Raw genomic sequence first — 19316 nt, 5'->3', positions numbered from 1 at the left:
GTTTTACCTTTATAGGTGTATGGCTATGGCTAAAATAAACTTTCGAGATATTCTGTTATCTGGATTCTAGAGGCAACTAACCTTAAACTCTCTATACTGGTGCACCAGAGTAGTAATCTCCATATGAGAGGTGAATGCTTAAGAAACGGTTTAGCAACACAGCGTTCTAGTAGGTTAGACAGCTTATACAAGAAACAGTAACCTTAACAAATAATTATCCAAAAATAAGATGGTGAAAATCAGAAAAAAAAACACTATTCCGACTTGCTTCGATGATGCTCAATGTACACACAAGGAATGGGCGACAGAAAATCAAATGACAAAAAACCGAACCCCATTAACAAATGATTTAAGTTTCAAAATATAAATATAAGATAATCAGTAATCACCTAGGGCAGGGATTTGCTGTGGATTCAGGGGATCCAGTACACTCAAAAACTTAAGCAACAAACCATTAAGTTTCTGCACAAAATTTGTTTCCAACTTTGCTGATAAGGATATCTCCATCCTTTATATAATCCATCCTTCATCTAATCCATTCATTATCTAACCCATTCGTTATCTAACTAATCCATTCGTTATCTAACTAAAAAATTCATTATCTAACTCATTCGTTAACTAACTAATCCATTCATTATTTAACTAATCCATCCTTTATCTAACTAATCAATTCATTATCTAACCCATTCGTTATCTAACTAATGCATTCATTATATAACCCATTTGCTATTCATATCTTATCTGAAAATGGACTGAAGGTTAAGGGATTCAAGTCTTGATTTGATTTGATATGTTTCTATTGGGGCTATATGAACAGACCAAAACCATGGCTATATATGGTCGTGAGTAGGACAAAAGGCTTTGATTTGATTTGCTTTGATTTGCTTTGATTTGCTTTGCTTTGCTTTGCTTTGCTTTGCTTTGCTTTGCTTTGCTTTGCTTTGCTTTGCTTTGCTTTGCTTTGCTTTGCTTTGCTTTGCTTTGCTTTGCTTTGCTTTGCTTTGCTTTGCTTTGCTTTGCTTTGCTTTGCTTTGCTTTGCTTTGCTTTGCTTTGCTTTGCTTTGCTTTGCTTTGCTTTGCTTTGCTTTGCTTTGCTTTGCTTTGCTTTGCTTTGCTTTGCTTTGCTTTGCTTTGCTTTGCTTTGCTTTGCTTTGCTTTGCTTTGCTTTGCTTTGCTTTGCTTTGCTTTGCTTTGCTTTGCTTTGCTTTGCTTTGATTTGATTTGATTTGATTTGATTTGATTTGATTTGATTTGATTTGATTTGATTTGATTTGATTTGATTTGATTTGATTTGATTTGATTAGATTTGATTTGATTTGATTCAATGGAAATCAGGATGAAGCACACACTGCATTACAATATTGCCAAGTATGGTTTGTCCTGCCTTAGATAAACTTATTTCACAGGCTTCCTCTATCAGAGCAAGGTTAGTCTTCTTAGTATCCTGAACAATCCCTTTCATAGTACAGTAGACAGTATATATATATGAGTGCTTTTAAAATATAAAAAAATAACACATGAACTTCATAATTGTTAAAGATTTTAATAGTCTTATTCCAAAGAAAATGTTCTTAAGTTGAATACTACTATAAAGAGACTGTTCCTGAATAGAGCTGAGAATCTCCTGCCAAATATTGTTTACTATACTAGTAGAATCCTAAACAGAAAAAAAAATAAAAAAAGATGATTAATAAGTCCTTTTTAAAGTTTAAGATGTAAACTATAAAAAGGTCGATATTTTCACATAATTTAAATTGAAATATTACAATCAGATAAAAGACTGACCTGCACTAAACCAATATTACAATCAGATAAAAGACTGACCTGCACTAAACCAATATTACAATCAGATAAAAGACTGACCTGCACTAAACCAATATTGCAATCAGATAAAAGACTGACCTGCACTAAAACTAGTTTGTTCTGAAAATATCTACTCCTCGAATGCCGAGATATACAGTAGAGATAAAAGTTCCTAAAAGCCAATCAATAAAAATATTATCTAAGATCAAGGCTTGCAGGAAATATATCAAAATAATAAAAATACCAAATATTCAAACATTTTTGTTGCAGCTTTCCTGAGTCTTTGCTTTTCCAGGACGTCAAAGACCGAGTCGAACCACAGCATGTCCAGACAGATCTTGTCGAGGCTTTCGACCAGGAAGCTTTGGGTCAGCGCAAGCTGGTCAAATCTACCCGGTCGATCATTAGACTTTATCTGATCCCGTACACTTGCCACCATACTCACAGCAGTCTGTAGGGAAAATCTTTGTCAAATTGTAAATGATTTTTTCAATGATAAAATGTCAATTTACTTATCAATGTTCATTTATCAATTCAATGATAAATGATCAATTCAATTATCAATCGATGATAAAGGATCAATTCAATTATCAATTTTATGGTAAGTTCAATTATCAATGATCAATTCAATGCACATTGATCAATTCAATGATTACCGATCAATTCAATGATCAATGATCAATTCAATGATCAATGATCAATTCAATGATCAATGATCAATTCAATGATTAATGATCAATTTAATGACTAATTCAATGCTCAATTTAATGACTAATTCAATGATCAATTAAATGATCAATGCTCAATTCAATGATCAATTTAATGATTAATGATCAATTTAATGATCAATGATCAATTTAATGATCATGATCAATTCAATGATAAATGATCAATTTAATGATCACTGATCAATTAAATGATCACTGACCAATTTAATGATCGATGATAAATTCAATGATCAATCAAATTATCAATATTCAATTCAATTATGAAATAGCATTTCGCTGATAAGTGCTTAATTCAATGAACAATGATCAATTAAATGATCAATTAAATGATAAATTCAATGATCAATGATCAATTAAATGATAAATTCAATGATCAATGATCAATTAAATGATAAATTCAATGATCAATGATTAGTTCAAAGGTAAATGATCAATTAAATGATATATTCAATAGTCAATGATCAATTAAATGATAAATGATAAATTCAAAGATAAATGATCAATTCAAAATTTAAAACCAAACAAAAACGTATCCCCTTAACTACAGAAGAAAAAAAACATTTTTGGTCAATTTGATAGGTAATGTTCAAATATCAATGTATTAATCAATGATAAATTGAATTATTAATTAATAATCAAATTAATGATCAATTTAATAATCAATTCAATGACCACTGATCAATGCCTCGTACCTGTGTACCCGCTGAGAATTTGGTTAACCAAGCATGGAAAAATATAACATCACAGATCGAATGTCTGAAATAAAATCCCCTTATTGGTTTCGTTTATTTTTATTTCTACTCCTAACATCAAATCAAATTCCCTAAAATTCAAAGTAAAGTGAATTTAATTTACTAAATCAAAAATGAAATAAAGTCTAGCAGCGTGTGATAGACATTTACGAGTCATATGTTCTTTTTTAATGTGTTGTCTTTAAATACTTTTGATCCAAACAAAGAAATAACCTGACAAAAGGTGCCATCTGGAATACCCTGCTACAGGATATATCCTGGATATCCTCCTGTATCCAGTCCTGGAAACTACGCTGAGCTCCTGCAATTAGAATCAGTGCTTAGGACCGGATCCGTTGGATCCGCAAGATTTTGGCTTCCTGGATCCGGATCCTCAAAAATATTCGGATCCACGGATCCGGATCAAAGGGGTAAAATATTAACCAAAAACTGCAAAAACAACTTTTTTACTCCTAAAACCCAACTTAGAACTTTTGAAAAAAAGAGATTATAAATATTTCCTCATTTCTGAATGGTTCATCAAGTTTTAGAATTTAATGAAGCAAAAAAAATAAATCAAAAAATTTGAAAATTATTTTTTGTTAAAAATTCAGTAAACCAAGAAATGACCTGGATCTGGATCCGAATACATTTTTTTCAATGCGGATCCAGGATCCGGATCCGCATCAAATTTAAATGGATCCTAAGCAAATTAGAAATAATACATATTGTTCACACTGTATAGGTGGCACGGAGCTCCTGTATTTTCATGTTACCTTCTAGAAGAGATAAAATAACATCGTTTTTCTCCGGAGAATAAGGAGAATATTTCTTTCCACATCCGATATGAACTGAACAAATCAAATAGATTATCAAGTACAATAGGTGGCAACAGAGAAATAAACCAATTATACACCACGTCACAAATGTCAAATATAACAAAGAAAACGAAATTTTCTCAAATTACCTGATATGTTTTCAAAGATTAAATTAATAAAAAAGAGTAAAAACAAAAAATAAAGAACACATAAAATTGCACTTATTTTACTATAAGATAATCACTTTATTCTAAAAGTCAGAGAGGATACATTTACGCCATTTAAATACAAAACATGATCTAGGAGGAAAAATTCACGCAAATAAGAATACTTTGTTCTAGCTACTTAAGTAGGAAATATTTTACCTAGAACCCATTGCATACGATTTCTATGAATTGAGTCGCTAATGGTATTGTCTGGATGCTCTTTTCTATCGTTCTGAAAATTCAATCAATCAATCAATCAATTTATCAATCATTTCATTTCCCATCCCATCAATCTAATAATTAAATGATTAATCAAAAAAATTAATATATAATTCTTTGCCTGCAGTTTTATCATCTCTCTGAGTTCCATTTCTACTGAAGCTCTACATTTTTTCAAAACATCAATTAAAAAGAAAATCCGAAAGCAGTAGAAGTTCTAGTAGTTAAAAATTTTAACGTAAAATTCATAGATTTGTACAAAAAATGTAAATAGACGTAGAATTTAAAATTGAATTGTTTTATTTCCTGTAGAGAAGAGTAGCCGACAGAAAACCTTCTTCTGTGTTTAACTTCAGGAAATTAGAGTTGGAGGCTCGCATAGCAGTTTCTAAAAAGACGTTATATAATAATATACACAATTATTATTATTATACAGGAATGAGAAAAAAATAAAAACTTAAATAAAACCAGGGAGAATTGAAGCAATCGAATTTTGAATTTTGGGGTAAAATTATCAAAAAACAATTTACCATTCGGTTAAAGACCAATTTTTCATTTCGCCCCTTTCTCCCAAAATAAAGCGAAGGGAGGGTTATTCTAAAGAAAACATACCCCTAACACTGACAAATACCGTCTTCTACAAATCTATAAAATAAATCAAGGCATTCGTATGTTCCCTATAGCCGTCCAAACGGCTGGACCGAATGAGCTGAACTTATTTGCGGACACTCATGGGTAGCCTGGGGGTGATAAAGGATAAAAAATTCGAACTTTTTTTCAATTTTTTTTTTCATTTCAATTTTTTTTTCCTCTGGCAACACCAGGCCTTTCAGCAAGTATTTTTTAAATAACGTTTTATATAAAGGGACTGTGACCCTCCGTGTAAATATGGCAATACCCGATTTACCCTTTAAACCTTACTCTGATAAAAATGTGGAAGATACAATCGTTTTTTTTATGACACAAAAAGTGTTTATTTCTGTGAGTTTCTACATTGCTTCTTTTAAGCAAGAAATGCGCAAGTCATTCTCACAGAGAAATTGCAAATGAAAATGACGAGTTCAGAGAAACAAAAACATTAATATCTAATTCATAATTGATCAAGACAAAGCTTTTAAGGGTATCATTGTAAATCGGACATTGTCATCTTTGTATGGAGGATCCATTGAAATTACGCTTACAGTCCCTTTATCGATTTCTAAGGAGATAATTAGTAATAACCCAGTATAGGTTGAGCTACTGCATATCCCTCCATCTCGTACTCCAGCTCCGCAAACTTCACCACCAGGTCCAGGTTGTTCCTGTCCTCCTTCAACAAGCACCTAAACAGTATATCATTAATCAATCAATCTGAAATAAAAAATACAAATAAATTGATCGAAAAGAAAATTATTAATATCATAAATCAATTTTTAAAATCTCAGTGTTAATCAATAAATCATGCAATCAATCAATTAGTCAATCAATCAATCAATCAAACTAGCAACCAACAAAATCATTCAAAATTTCGAAACAAAATATATATGTCAATCAAATAAGTGATCTCAGTGCACCATCCATACCATCAATCAATTAAATATATCTTTAAAAAAAGTTTATAAATAACTAAGTCATAAGAACCAAATAAAGCACTCCATTATTATCTTTATGCATTTATCGGTCTAGAAAGCTGTGCTACAATAGTTTTTAAAAATCATTTAAAACGATATTTACCGCACTAGTTTTTTCAAATCCTTCCTGAGCTCTTTAGCTGCTGGTCCCTGGTAAAAGAATACGTTTAGCTTTAAGTCACAAAGATTATTAATATCCAAAAAAAATTTATCTTGTGGTCGTTCATTTATCTGTGCATAGGGGTCGCGTAAAGGTGTTGACTCTATTTGAAACGTAAGCTAGGGACTGACCGTTCAGTGAGACAAAAAAATGGCGGGGAAAAAATTACCTTGTTCTGGCGGATTATCTCAGCTTCGTACTCTAACCAGACCAACATAATGTTGGTACGGAATGGTTCCTGAACAAAATATACTTCAAACTTTTGACAGATCCTAGATTAAAAAAGAATTATTTTTAAAAGTTTTTTTTACCTGAAAACGGGTGTAACACTGTGCAAACAGATTATGGATGAATATTGCTAAAGATTCGTTGTTCTTTATTGTTGGTAGAGTATCTTGCAGCATCTTAAAAATTAAATATTTTAAATAATACAAAAAGGAATATAATTTAGTTTTTCTGCTTATCATATTAAAATGTGTTTTACAATCTCACAGCCTCAAACCCCACCTTGATTCCGTTGTAGAGGTTCTGGTTGTACATCTTGTCTGTGTTGTAGTATGCCTCCATGGGGGTTGATCTGGTAAGGTTGGAGAACTCCTTGTCCCTCCACTCTACACCCAGCAGGGTAAGCACAGATACAAACAGACGAAACTTTGTCTCCTTCCTACATCATACAGATAACTTTAGAGTAATAAATATCTACAACTGCTTTACAGTGAAGTTATGAGGATTTAACTTTACCAAGGGTTCTCAGGAACAAGGCAAAATTGGTCAAGTTAAGTAAAATTTCGAATTTCCCGAAAAAGAAGCAGTACATAATTTTATCGTCTATTGAGATAAAAATAAACGATTATTTTCATGAAAACTTGGCAGAGCAGGTGGTTATGTTAATTCCCCAGTAGCTTAATCTTCTAGTAGCTTCTGTTGTTAAGTCGGTAATGATGGCCAAAAGGTGGTAAAATGCTTTATCTCGTGCAGATTTTTAAAAAATTTCTTTGAAGTCCTAATATACAAAAATTGCCAATTATCTCTAACCTGGAAAAATCTACAAGGAACCCGCAGACAAATTCAAACTCGACGAACCTCTCCTTGTCCTCAGGGAGCTCATCCCCGTCCTTCCATGGACTCCATTGTCTTACTTCACGACCCAGCTCCAGGTCCAACCAAGTTTCCCCGAAAGATCTGAGGAAAAAGGATTACAAAAACGTCATTTTCTAAAAAAAATATTTGAGCCTGAAACATTACATTCGCAGAGGCTTTTCGAAAAGCATCAGCAAATATCAGTATCAGTGTCCCAATTTAATGAATTTGAGCCACGACTTAAATCTGCCAAAACCTGGTTTCAATTGAGTGCCGTCTTAAATCTTGAAAATTTTAATACATTTTTAAGTGGAACCAACCATATTTGAGCAAATTTAAGCCGCGGCTCGAATTCTTTAAAGTCGGGCTCAGTATGCATAATTTCAAGTGACCCACCATGCAAAGAGAGCAATGGCCGATTCCCAGCAATACCCTTAAAAGCTTTGTCTGATTGCATGAAATAGATATCAATCTCTGCAATTTTTTCCTTAACTATTCATTTTTAACTGTTGTATCTCTACACAGTTACTTGCGCATTTCTACTGCAGGAAAACATAAAGGAATAAAGGAATTAAACACTGTTAAACCCAGAAAAAACTACAATATCTACCGCAGTATTGCTGCGAATCGGACATTGCCATCTATGCATGGAGGGTCACTTGAAATTACTTTTTTTGGACCTCACTAGTCTCCTGGAGTTTGTAATAACTCTTGTAATAATAGAGATAAATGGTGCTAACTTTGCACTTATATTCTTTTAATCCATAAGGGGCATAAAAAAATTTCAAATTTTTTTTTTCTTGATCAGGGGCGTAGAAAGGGGGGTATTTGGCCCAAAACAGGTATTTATATATATAAATATTTTTTTGCCGATGTATCATTATTGTTTTCAAGATTTTAGGTCTGATAGGTGCAAAGTTAGCACCATTTATCTCTATTATTACAAGAGTTATTACAAACTCCAGGAGACTAGTGAGGTCCTTTTATACATGTCCAGTTTTTTATTAAATGCCCTTTGTATCAGGATCCGGGTAGCCGATCATGGGCAGAAAATCATACCGCAACCTTTGAATTAATCATAAAAAAGAAAAAAATTGTTACCTGTCCTTGGCTTCAGCAATAATGTCGTCTTCCCAGTCTTCGTCCTCTTTTAAATTCTATTTTACAAAATGAAAAATTGAAATCCAAGTCTCTTTCATAATTTGCTTTTATTAAAAAATAGTTTTTGAAATTGTCAAATTCTTTAAACTTAGAATATATGCCTCTGTAAAATAATTAAGTGAAACACAGCGATTTTTTTCTCATCCATCAAAGTACAGCAGAACTAACCTTTTCTTCCATCTGATTCATTCTGTTTAGTTCAACCCCCCAACCCTGGGCGCCATCTTCTCCGACACGTGGACATCCACGCTCCCAAACCGGTTCTAGCAGAGACACTGCGTCATCAAAGTCGCTTCCGCCGGGACTAGAAAACTCGGGAGAGAAAAGGTTGAACTCAAGCAAAGCCTGAGAGCAGAAAACGTAATTCATGAATAATAATGATTTTAATCTTCAGAGGTTAAAGATGCATTCACTGGAGAGTTATAAAAAGTAATTTTCATCAAAACCTCATGATCTCAAAAAAACATCTGCTTTAAAAAACAAATGTGAAAAAGAGAAATTTATTATCATTATCGGCTTTAAACAAGAATTTATGAATTAAGATTGTGCCTGACAAATAGCTATTCCCTTCTCGACATAACCACTCTGAAAGAAATAAAGAGCACTATTATATTATATCATCAAGTCTGCATTTAAAACCATAAAACCAAATTCATGATTTAAGTTTTATGAATTTGACCTTGAATTTTATGGAATATTAGTCTTAATATTTAATATGAAGAAATTCAATTTTTTCTTTAATTTCACAAACCCATCAAAAAGAAAGACACGAAACTTGGGGCTTTAAATTTTGTTTAAAATCCCCCCCCCCCCCCTCTATTCTATACCTGTATTAGTAAGCTGACCAGCTGGCAAAGAATATCCAATATACCGTGCTCCAGTTCGAACAGACGGGTTAGTTCACCATGTTCAGCAAAGTATCTAAAAAAAGAAAAAATCTTAAGAATCTTATATTAATAAGAAAGGCCCCCCCCCCAAAAAAAAAGATCTTTTATTATATAAATCATCAAGTTTTATAATAGTAATGTCTTCTTCATTTTTATGTTAAAATTTTAACATCAAACTATAGCCCATCAATCAATATGATATAAATAGTACCTTTGCTGCTCTCTCAGTTTGAATATTGCAGTTTTGTACGCTTTTATCGTCTCCCCTACAGAAAACCTATAATAACGTCTTGTCAAATCAGAAGAAAGCAAAATTATTTACTTCTATGTTAGGAAAAATTTCGGATGTCTATCGCGATTTTCCAATCTTTCCTTCCTATAATAATTTTGTGTTCTCATGCCTCAAAACCTCTTAAAATTATGACAAATCGCCTCCCCCTTCCCCGTCTGATGAAAATATTCATACTCTAAAATGTGACCTGATATAAAATGTTTGAACAAAGAGAAGATAACGCTTCCATAAATCAATATTGTCCGGATACACAAATATTAATTCCTTCCATTGCTGATCCAGGGTCTTGGAGTCCAATAGGTCCTAGGGAAAAGTTAATGTAATTTTTTTATTTCAACTAAGTAGAGTTGCACCAAATCTATTATGAATAAGAATGCTTTTTATTTCAAAAACAGTCTTTAGAATAACACTTTTATCTTTTGGGAGATCGAAATCCTTTATAAGGAGTTATTGGAATTATGTCTTTCCTCGCCAACTATTGGACCACAACATTCCTTTTAAGCTTTTTTTTTCTCTCTTGTTGGGGAAAATAAGCGATTTTTTGGGTATTTTTAAAAATAAGTGAAGATCCTGCCTTTTAAAGTTCACTTTTTCATTGTTTTACACCAATCTTTGGAAAAAAAATCTTGAAAATCCACTAACCCTTGAAAGTTCCAGTCGTTTGACCGCCAACACAATAGATCTTGAATTCTTCTGTATTGCTGTTCTACAGATTGCCAGCTTACGCTCTGTTACAGCCTGAACACAGACCAATTATGTACTGCAGAGTTTTTGGGGTAATGTAAACAAACTAAAAAAATTTTAATAAAAAATCAATCATATATAAAGTTTTCAAACAGAAAAAAACGAGACTGGATATAATTAACTTTTGGTAAACGTTACATTAATCATTTTTAAGTTCCAGAGATTATCATCACAGTAACTAGAGAATAGGTAAAGGTATACATTTGGAACAGCTGTATTTAAATCACTGCACTACTGTTGACATTTCAACTTTTAGTCAGACAAAATATTCGAAAATGGTGAAAATTTGCAACAAAAATTTTTATATGTTCTTTTGATCTTATTTATTACTGTCCTATTTAAGTTCTCTAATTTCAACCAGAGACTGTGTCACAAAAACACCAATGACAGCTTTTTTCAAAATCTCAGTGTGAAATATACAATATACTTGATTTATTCTTAATTTCTCCTACCTTGGCTCTAAGCACTTCACCTCTCCTCTTCTTTACAGTTTTATTCACAAGATCATCATCAAGATCAAAGACAGACTCTTTTAAAATCTCATCCTGAGTTTAACAGAATCAATCAATCAATTCTAATAGTAGGAACGCCAAGTACTTACCACATCTCAAAACCTAAGAACCAAGAATGAAAAATCTTAGCTTTTGCACTTAATTTGATTTGGTTTCTAATTATTTACTACTACTTTAGAGGGAAAATAAGGGAAGTTTACGTTTCCAAGGGTTCCCGAGACCAATTTTGCCTTCGAAACATCCAGACCGCAGCAAGTGATATGTTTTGTAGGCAAATAGTAAACAGTTTTATTTTACGAAAAAGCAGTTGTAAACAATTCTATTGTCTTTAGAGAATAAAATGCGCGAATTGTATACTAAAATTTCAAAGAGCGGTGGTTATCCTACTAAATTGTCCCATTTGACGTAAAGTAACCTAACGTCCCACTTTTGGGGAATCATGGGTCGTAAATGGCGAATGGCGATGAAAATATAAAAAAAAATTTAAGACCCATCACAAATGTTCCATGGTAGATTTATAAAACACTCATCCTTTGGCTCGGGAATTGTTTTTAATCTATAAGCTAACCAACTAGCCCGAAGTATAGGGTAACAATTTTCTAAAAATAAATAAAGTCCATGATAACGAAATTTCAAATTTAACAACTTTAAGAGGGGGGGGGGGATTCCTACCCTTTGTCCCTGAATAAAATAAACAACTCCTAACCTGGAAATCGATGAACTCGATCCAAAGGTTAACATTGGTCGGAGTATCCCTGAGTTTAGAGTTAAACTCCAACCTACGTTGTCGAATCTTAACAAAAATATAATTATAATACAGGGGTATATATTCTCTTGAAAAATTACCACCCAGCCTCTTCCAAAAAGATGAAAGGTATGTTGAAATTTAATTATTGCCGAACCAATGAAAATCAAAGAATTTTTGGTTATACATATATTTTTAACTGTCGGTTTAACAATTTTTAAAAAAAATTTTAAATTTGAAAAAAGTTTTAAAAAAAGATAATTACAAACTTGTACAATATTATTTTTATAGTACAACAGTAATCCAATTTTCCACACTTTGGAATTCTTGGGTCCCAGGGACCCTCCACCTGAGGGGGGGGAAGGGGGAAGGGGATCCCGGCACCCTCCACCTGAGGGAAGGGGGGGGGGGTGAAGGAAGGGGATCCCAGGACCACAAAAGCCCAAAGTGGGGAACAACACCCCATCATTTATTTTTTTATATTTTCAAAATAATTTGTTTTAGAAATAGTCTGTACATTCTTCTCATCTATTTCTTGGGTCAGATTTCTGCTAATCTCTGCTTCTTTTTTAATTCTGTCTGATATTTCTGGTTTGTTGCAAGGAACTTTAGCACATTATATGTTTCATTCAATATCTCAGCTGCTGACACTGAACCCATGAACATTAATAATAATGAAATAATAATCCTTGCAAGTTTTCTGGAATTTGCTATCTCAGCTGGTTTGTAGATTGTTCAATGTTGATGAAAATTTGAAGGACCCAATCTCAACTTATAAATAATGACAAATGTGATAAAAGGGAGTAGATTATCAACATTTGGAGTCTTGAAACTGATGTGTAAGAAGATCTTGGGCAGTACAGTAAATTATACTTGTCTTGATGCTTCTCCACATTATGAAGATCTGTGGTTGATGGAAATTAACATGTTTCCCATGGTTGTAGGTTTACTTAAAATCTGGCTAACCAGGCATATTTCTATGGAGTGAAAGTCGACCTTTGCCATCTAACAGGCCTAGACCCAGAGAGGTAAAAAACCTCTGTTCTCCAGGGTAATACAGGCTGTATTACAGCATTGACAGATGAATGCAGGCATTCTTTGTTGATTATCGTGTGTTTCTCATCAATGTCAGTTTCTTATGTGCAGTGCTTAGGATCCATTTAATTTTGAAGCGCACTGAAAAAATTAGATCCAGATCCGGATCCAAATCAGGATCCAGATCCAGGTTATTTCCATAAAATTTACTGATTTTTTTTCACTTATTTTTATGCTAAAACTTGATGAATCATTCAGAAATCAGGAAATTTTTATAATCTCTCTTTTTTTCAATTCTTTAAATTTCGGGTTTTGAGAGTAAATTTTTTTGCAGTTTTTTGTTGATATTTTGCCCCTTGAATCCAGATCCGTGGATCAGCATATTTTTGCGGATCCGATCCGGATCCAGGAAGCCAACATCTTGCGGATCCAATGGATCCGGATCCTAAGCAATGCTTTTGTGTTTACGTTTAACTTGGATTTTCCATTTTGCTCTGTCTCCCTGTGCTCCTATAGTTACTGTAAGAAGCGCCTCTGCAAAGACCAAGGTCCTGCTTTGAGGAAAGCTAGAGTTAAACTGTTTTTTTAGTTGTCTAAGAAATTCAAATTTTGACAAATTTAGGCATTGCTGGTATCTATCCAAGTGTTTTTAGACACCCTGTATAATATACATAGTTGAAATAAAACACCCATGTGCTAAAATATATTAATACGTAAGATTTCAGAAGTGCATTTTTTTTAAAAACTAACACCTTCTACCCACTAGGAGACTTTTCTGTGCAAAATATGAACTGAGAAATTAATACAAAATAATAAAAAATAGCTATACTACAGTGGTAGGCGATTATATAAATACAACGAAGACGACATTCTATTTCAATTCTGATTCATATAAAGCTGTTAAGCAGCATGGATACACATAAACATAAAAGTCAAGAGAAGCTGTCAATTAAGAAAGATGATTACTTGTAAACTTGTAATTCGAAAAGAGCTTGTTAACAATTAAAACGTAAAAAAGTAGTCTCCATTGTTTTGATATAATCGCTTACCCCTGTATGAAAATGTGTATTAAAATAACATCTTGACTAAAACATAGTAGCAATTATTACTATTAATCAAAAAAAAATTTTTGACCTGAATATATATAATGTTAATAATAATAATCCCCAACCAGTTTTGTAAAAGATGATTATGAATGGGAAAAAACTGTATATTGAAGTGATTTATTCACATTAATATGTGTTGTGTAATGTGTATATACCTTCTTGAAAACGGTCTCAATTAATCCAAGAAAGAATATATATGCTAAAATTTTCAACAAACAAATCTAATTAAGGAAAAAGAATTTTTTTCTAAAGGAAAATGTCATTTTTAACTCGCTATCCAAGCGTTTCAAAATTAGTACACTACCCCTTTCCCCCTCCGTACCTCCCCCAGTATTTACCTGGGGGTTTTCGAACTCCTCCAAGGTCTTGTCCACATCAGGGGTTAAACCTCCTACCCCTGAATACAGAACAAAACTATCTATACATATATATTATATATTTGGTTTTTCTGTTTGTGATTGTTGGGTTGCTTGTATTAAATAAGAGTAAAAACGGCTGAACTGATCGGGCCCAATTTTTTGGATTAACCTAGAGTAGGTAAATAGACGGCCAAAACTGATAAAAATTTGCTGGGAGCCAATAATTGTATAAAACCAAAATATATGACCAAAAAAAAAACGAACAAAACTCGGGATAAAAAAATATACAAATTTTGTTATCTAATTTAATTTATCAGTAAAGATACTTTGGAACCTTATTAGCTTATTCAATTTCTAAAATTGTTAAAAAAGGGACATTTTTACATATCTACATTCTACAATCAATGCTCTCACTCAGATGTGAATAAATTAGGATTGGAATACTGGATTAAAAGAGTTACCCGCTAAATAATTCCTTGTTGCATCATCATATAAAGATTTCATTTTATCATATTCTTCCTCCTCATCCTGTTCCTTTTCCGGCTCATCACTAGTTAAACATTACGTTCAACCATACAAAACAAATTCATAAGGTTTTCTTTTACACCCTCCTGTCAGTCAGCATTAGAAATAAACAAGAATTAAGAGATAAAAAAAGAAAAAGAAGAAAAATATTCAGTATTCACCCTTTATTATTCCATAAACGCCAATTAATGTTTTTTAAGAAAATCCTAATAATTATTTCAAAAATGTACAGGATATCCACAAAAGGATGAGACTGTAATGACGACCTTAAAATCTTAAAATTTTTTGATCTTAGGGTTAAAATAATTCTTTATAATTAATGATTTACTGAAGAATAATATCAGTTTACAGTTGATGGGAATTTTAAAAAATTAAAGAAAAAGACTGACTAAATTCTGTACAGCCTTTTCTGAAGTCTCATCCTTTGAGGGTAACCCTGAATAATAACTTCATTATAATTACATAAGCTTGGGAACCCAGCGCTGCCAAGGATACTAAAATTTACTCCCGCCGTTTACCCACACTTGAACGATTTTACCGGGAAACTAAATTTTTGCTATTTAAGTCAACCCACTCAACTTAGAATATCAAAACCAAGACCTGTCCGATCATAACACTGGAACCCCTGGACCGTGTTGCATCAATTTTTGATTGGGGAACTCGGGAGACCCAAAGGAATGGTCTTAGCTTGGTTTTAAGATTGTAAGTTGAGCAGGTCGACTTTAAAAGCGAAAAATTAGTTTCCCGGTAAAATAGTTCAAGTGCGGGTAAACGGCGGGAGTAACTATGAGAAACATGCGCAGCGCTGGATTCCAAAGTTAGTCTATGTAAACAGAGAGATAGGTGATAGATAAGTAGATAGATAGATGATAGATAAGTAGATAGATAGATAGATAGAGAGATAGATAGATAGATAGATAGATAGATAGATAGATAGATAGATAGGTGATAGATAAATAGATACGAAGAAAGATATGGAGATAGATCAACAGGAAGATTGAAAGATAGATAGATAGATAATTAGATAGATAGATGGTTTATCGAACGAAAAATTCATTATCTTTCGATTTACCCTAGCTTTTAGTGTGTGAACTTTGTCAGCACTTAAGATAACTGTCTTGTCAGCGCTATGTTTATGTCGGGCGTCCACTTAGTGCTGCAGGAGACACAGAAAATGTCCGAACAATGCTATGGTGTGGATGAACAGACAGACAGTCAAACAGAGATTACTACTTTATCTATTGATACTGAAAAGCAAAAATCACTACCGAAATCACAAGAAAAAAATCAATCTGCATTGGTTGATGTAATATTTTCCTAATTCTTATGTATTCTTTATTCAAACTCTCCCTAAAACAAATAAAATAAATAAATAAAAAACACGATTACATTTAAATAATTAGTAATTGAACAATCCCTTTAATTACTTACTGTAATGTTGCATTTGCTGTCTGAATATGCTCTCTGTCTAGGTGCAGCAGGCTTTTAGTCTTGAGAAACTTCTTGATGTAGGTTCTGTTGTGAAACCGTTTGAAGTCCTCCAGGCGTTGAAATCTCTGTGCTTGTTTACTCCAACCCAGCACACCGCGAACCTTCACCTGGAACACGATTTAATGAACACCAAGAGATAGTTGAACCACGTAAAATTCGTTAATTTACTTTTCTTGTGCGGCCGGTTCAAGTTAAAGAAAAGAGTTGCAACAAAAATTACGAAGTTCAACTGCGTCTGATATATATTTAATCTATCACAAAACGTATTAGCCCTAACATATTTTTCTAAGAAAACTTAAGACCAAAATTTGATAGGATACAGGGTGTCCCAAAAAACATGGGAATTCAGTGACGAATTCGATATCGTCTTTTCAAATAATTCTTTGATTTAGTATAGTGATACCTACTGAGAAAGCTGTAATCTGTAAGAGTTTCGTCTGCTATGTTTACATTTTGTTTGTTTATGTTTTGACTGCAACCGGTTGTACTTAGTAAAACAAGAAAATTACAGTATACAAACAGAGTAAACCTGTCCGTATTCACTGTTCATCTTGCGGAGACATTATAGACACATCTTTGTAGTCTTTTACCCTTTTCATTAAATAAACTCTAGCAGACATAATAATATTATGGCTTTTGAAATTAGGTATTACAGTGCTAATTCATAACAAAGACGATATCGAATTCGTCACTGAATTCCCATGTTTTTTGGGACACCCTGTAGTAAAGGATAGTAAATAGTTTTCAGGAAAATGTACAGGGTGTCTCTGAAAAAGGATAGTTAATAGTTTTCAGGAAAATGCACAAGATGTCTCTGAAAAAGGAAAGTAAATAGTTTTCAAGAAAATGTACAAGGTGTCTCTGAAAAAAAGCCTACTAAACATCACTGTTTTGTGTAAAAAAGCGCTTCTAGTAGGTATAATATCCACAAAATAGGAGTCGTCGTCAAATCATTTTACTTTACTCCACAATGCCGTTTTGGCCTTCAAATGTACTCAATGTAGTCGGTCCCATTTTCCAATGATTTTCAAAAAAAATTTAGTCTTTTTCATCTTTCAGTTGAAAAATCCTCAATTCTATCATTGAAAATGTGGAATTTATTCTATTCTGCCGTATAAAACGTAAAGATAAAATTATAATTTGAATTTTTTTAAAATCTTTCAAAAGGAGACCGAGCACATTTTCGAATATTAGGTCCGTTTTTGAAGATTAAAACGGCATATTAGAGAAAAATGTTGCATCGATGACTCTCCATTTGTGTACATTCTACCTACTAGAAGCATTATTTACCACATTTTTACAATATTTAGTAGGCTAAAAAGCATAAACACACTTTTTTTCAGAGACACCCTGTTTAATTTTTAAATTTTATGTTAATGCCGAATGTTTTCTACGGCTTTTCTGAGAAAAGTCTGAAGTCAAATAAAGGAGATTAGTTGATAAAGGAAATACTTCATTTATAGATAATGGCGGAGAAATCCTACTTGAAAAATAATATTTTCTTTATTACAATTAAATTCTATTTTTCATCTAACATACCTTGTATGAGGGTATTCTATATCCATAGGTTCCAACAACAAACTTCAATGTTTTGTCAGGTTTAGCATCGATTATGAAAACATCCGTGGCCGGGTCAAAATCTTTATTCTTCTTCTTTATCCTAAATTTAAAAAAAAATAATTTATGAATAGTTATCTATATATAAGGTTGCAATATTTGTTTGTATGTGAAATCATAACTCAGGAACTCCTTAACTGATTTGCCTCTAATTTCAATTGTGGAACTCGATAGAACCACGGGGAATATTATTAGCATGGTTTTGAGATTCTAAGTTGAGTGGGTCAATTTTAAAAGACATATTTTATAGTCCGCTAATTTGATCAAATGTGCTGAGTTGAAATCCTACCTACGCTCTGATGATGATCTTCTTCTTTGTCTTGATCTTGATCTCTCCCGTTGTCTTGATCGTGATCTTTTAGAATGTTTAGATCTTTTTCCCAACTTTGTTAAACTGGTTGATCTTCTTCTAGATCTAGCTCGTTTTCTTGATTTGGACCTTTTTCTAGATTTAGACCTTTTCCTGGATTTTGATCCTTTCCTTGTTTTTGAACTTTTACTTCGCGATCTGTTCTTTCTTTTAGTTTTTCTTAATCTTGAACTTTTGTGTTCCCTATCTTCTGATCCTGATCGGCTCGAACTAGAAGATATTGAAATTGGTCTTGATTTTGATCTTGATCTTGATCTTGAATCTGTTCTACTGCGCCTGAACAAACTATTTGTTAAAATCTGAATATGTTAACGTTCACAGAAAATTACCTTTTCTTCTCCTTTTTCTTTTTATTTTTAGATTGATTAATTTGTTTGATTCTAGCGGAATCTTGAAACTGCTGAAAACTTTGATTCTTCAACCAAACTGGAGTTTCTACTTGATCTGGAGCATCCTGTAATAAAAGTTCAGTTACGTCAACGGTTATTTCCCAATGTGCCAGGCCCCCTAGACTGTCCTAGCCGCGGCCCGCAGCTCGAAACACTAGCCAGTCATAACCACAGAATTTGGACCAGAAATTGACTTAACCTAACAAATATAACTTATCCTGATCCTGAAATAATAAAAAAAGAAATATTTTAAATTCGTATTGAAAAATAGAATGTTAATATCGAGGTATGGCCGAAANGAAACTTTTGATGAGAAGAAAATAGGTAAACAAAATTTTTTTCAATCGCATTAAAGTTTGTTTAATCTTGGTGTACTGTGAATAGAAGAGTTAGTTATGCTCAACTATTTTCTTTAAAACATTTCAATATAATTATAAAATAAAAAAAAATAAAAAAATAAATATCTAAAACCAATTTTCTTAGTTCTAAATAAAAATCTATAATAATTAACATTTGGAAGCAATATGTTATGTAATTGATTAAATTTCAAATAATTGTGAAACGTTGAGCAGGACACTACTAACCACAAATAAAACATAAAATCGGGACACTAGAATGACAGCAATTTTTTGACGGACAAAACAAATATTAAAATTTGGACTTTCAGCGCAAAATTACAGGTGGCAGAAAAGCCCGATTATTTAAACCAAAAGGTCATAAATATTCAT

General features: G+C 32.6%; 1 protein-coding gene across 1 annotated transcript in view; it reads right to left on the bottom strand.

The window, feature by feature from the left end:
* The window catches only part of LOC111715736 (protein NRDE2 homolog), a 21822-nt gene extending 2506 nt beyond the window's left edge, over positions 1 to 19316 (bottom strand). The window contains exons 1-35 of the mRNA XM_023491106.1: positions 19296 to 19316; positions 18529 to 18716; positions 18119 to 18475; positions 17752 to 17872; positions 16153 to 16319; positions 16039 to 16071; positions 14658 to 14746; positions 14176 to 14234; positions 11658 to 11744; positions 10892 to 10984; positions 10338 to 10433; positions 9883 to 9998; positions 9615 to 9680; positions 9344 to 9437; positions 9066 to 9101; positions 8685 to 8861; positions 8457 to 8512; positions 7311 to 7457; positions 6783 to 6939; positions 6587 to 6679; positions 6445 to 6513; positions 6219 to 6265; positions 5727 to 5827; positions 4812 to 4893; positions 4627 to 4669; positions 4446 to 4518; positions 4039 to 4113; positions 3497 to 3584; positions 3224 to 3287; positions 2079 to 2254; positions 1903 to 1975; positions 1604 to 1657; positions 1385 to 1444; positions 390 to 438; positions 82 to 202 (exon numbers count right to left, since the gene is read on the bottom strand). Of these exons, the coding sequence (XP_023346874.1) occupies positions 82 to 202; positions 390 to 438; positions 1385 to 1444; positions 1604 to 1657; positions 1903 to 1975; positions 2079 to 2254; positions 3224 to 3287; positions 3497 to 3584; positions 4039 to 4113; positions 4446 to 4518; positions 4627 to 4669; positions 4812 to 4893; positions 5727 to 5827; positions 6219 to 6265; positions 6445 to 6513; positions 6587 to 6679; positions 6783 to 6939; positions 7311 to 7457; positions 8457 to 8512; positions 8685 to 8861; positions 9066 to 9101; positions 9344 to 9437; positions 9615 to 9680; positions 9883 to 9998; positions 10338 to 10433; positions 10892 to 10984; positions 11658 to 11744; positions 14176 to 14234; positions 14658 to 14746; positions 16039 to 16071; positions 16153 to 16319; positions 17752 to 17872; positions 18119 to 18475; positions 18529 to 18716; positions 19296 to 19316 (3428 nt within the window). The remainder of the gene's footprint in view (positions 1 to 81; positions 203 to 389; positions 439 to 1384; positions 1445 to 1603; positions 1658 to 1902; positions 1976 to 2078; positions 2255 to 3223; positions 3288 to 3496; positions 3585 to 4038; positions 4114 to 4445; positions 4519 to 4626; positions 4670 to 4811; positions 4894 to 5726; positions 5828 to 6218; positions 6266 to 6444; positions 6514 to 6586; positions 6680 to 6782; positions 6940 to 7310; positions 7458 to 8456; positions 8513 to 8684; positions 8862 to 9065; positions 9102 to 9343; positions 9438 to 9614; positions 9681 to 9882; positions 9999 to 10337; positions 10434 to 10891; positions 10985 to 11657; positions 11745 to 14175; positions 14235 to 14657; positions 14747 to 16038; positions 16072 to 16152; positions 16320 to 17751; positions 17873 to 18118; positions 18476 to 18528; positions 18717 to 19295) is intronic.

Source organism: Eurytemora carolleeae, unplaced genomic scaffold, assembly GCF_000591075.1.
Source record: "Eurytemora carolleeae unplaced genomic scaffold, Eaff_2.0 scaffold1783, whole genome shotgun sequence".
NCBI classification, from domain to species: Eukaryota; Metazoa; Arthropoda; class Copepoda; order Calanoida; family Temoridae; genus Eurytemora; species Eurytemora carolleeae.
The sequence above is the reverse complement of the archived record's forward strand: the minus strand, read 5'-3'. Positions and strand labels throughout refer to the sequence as shown.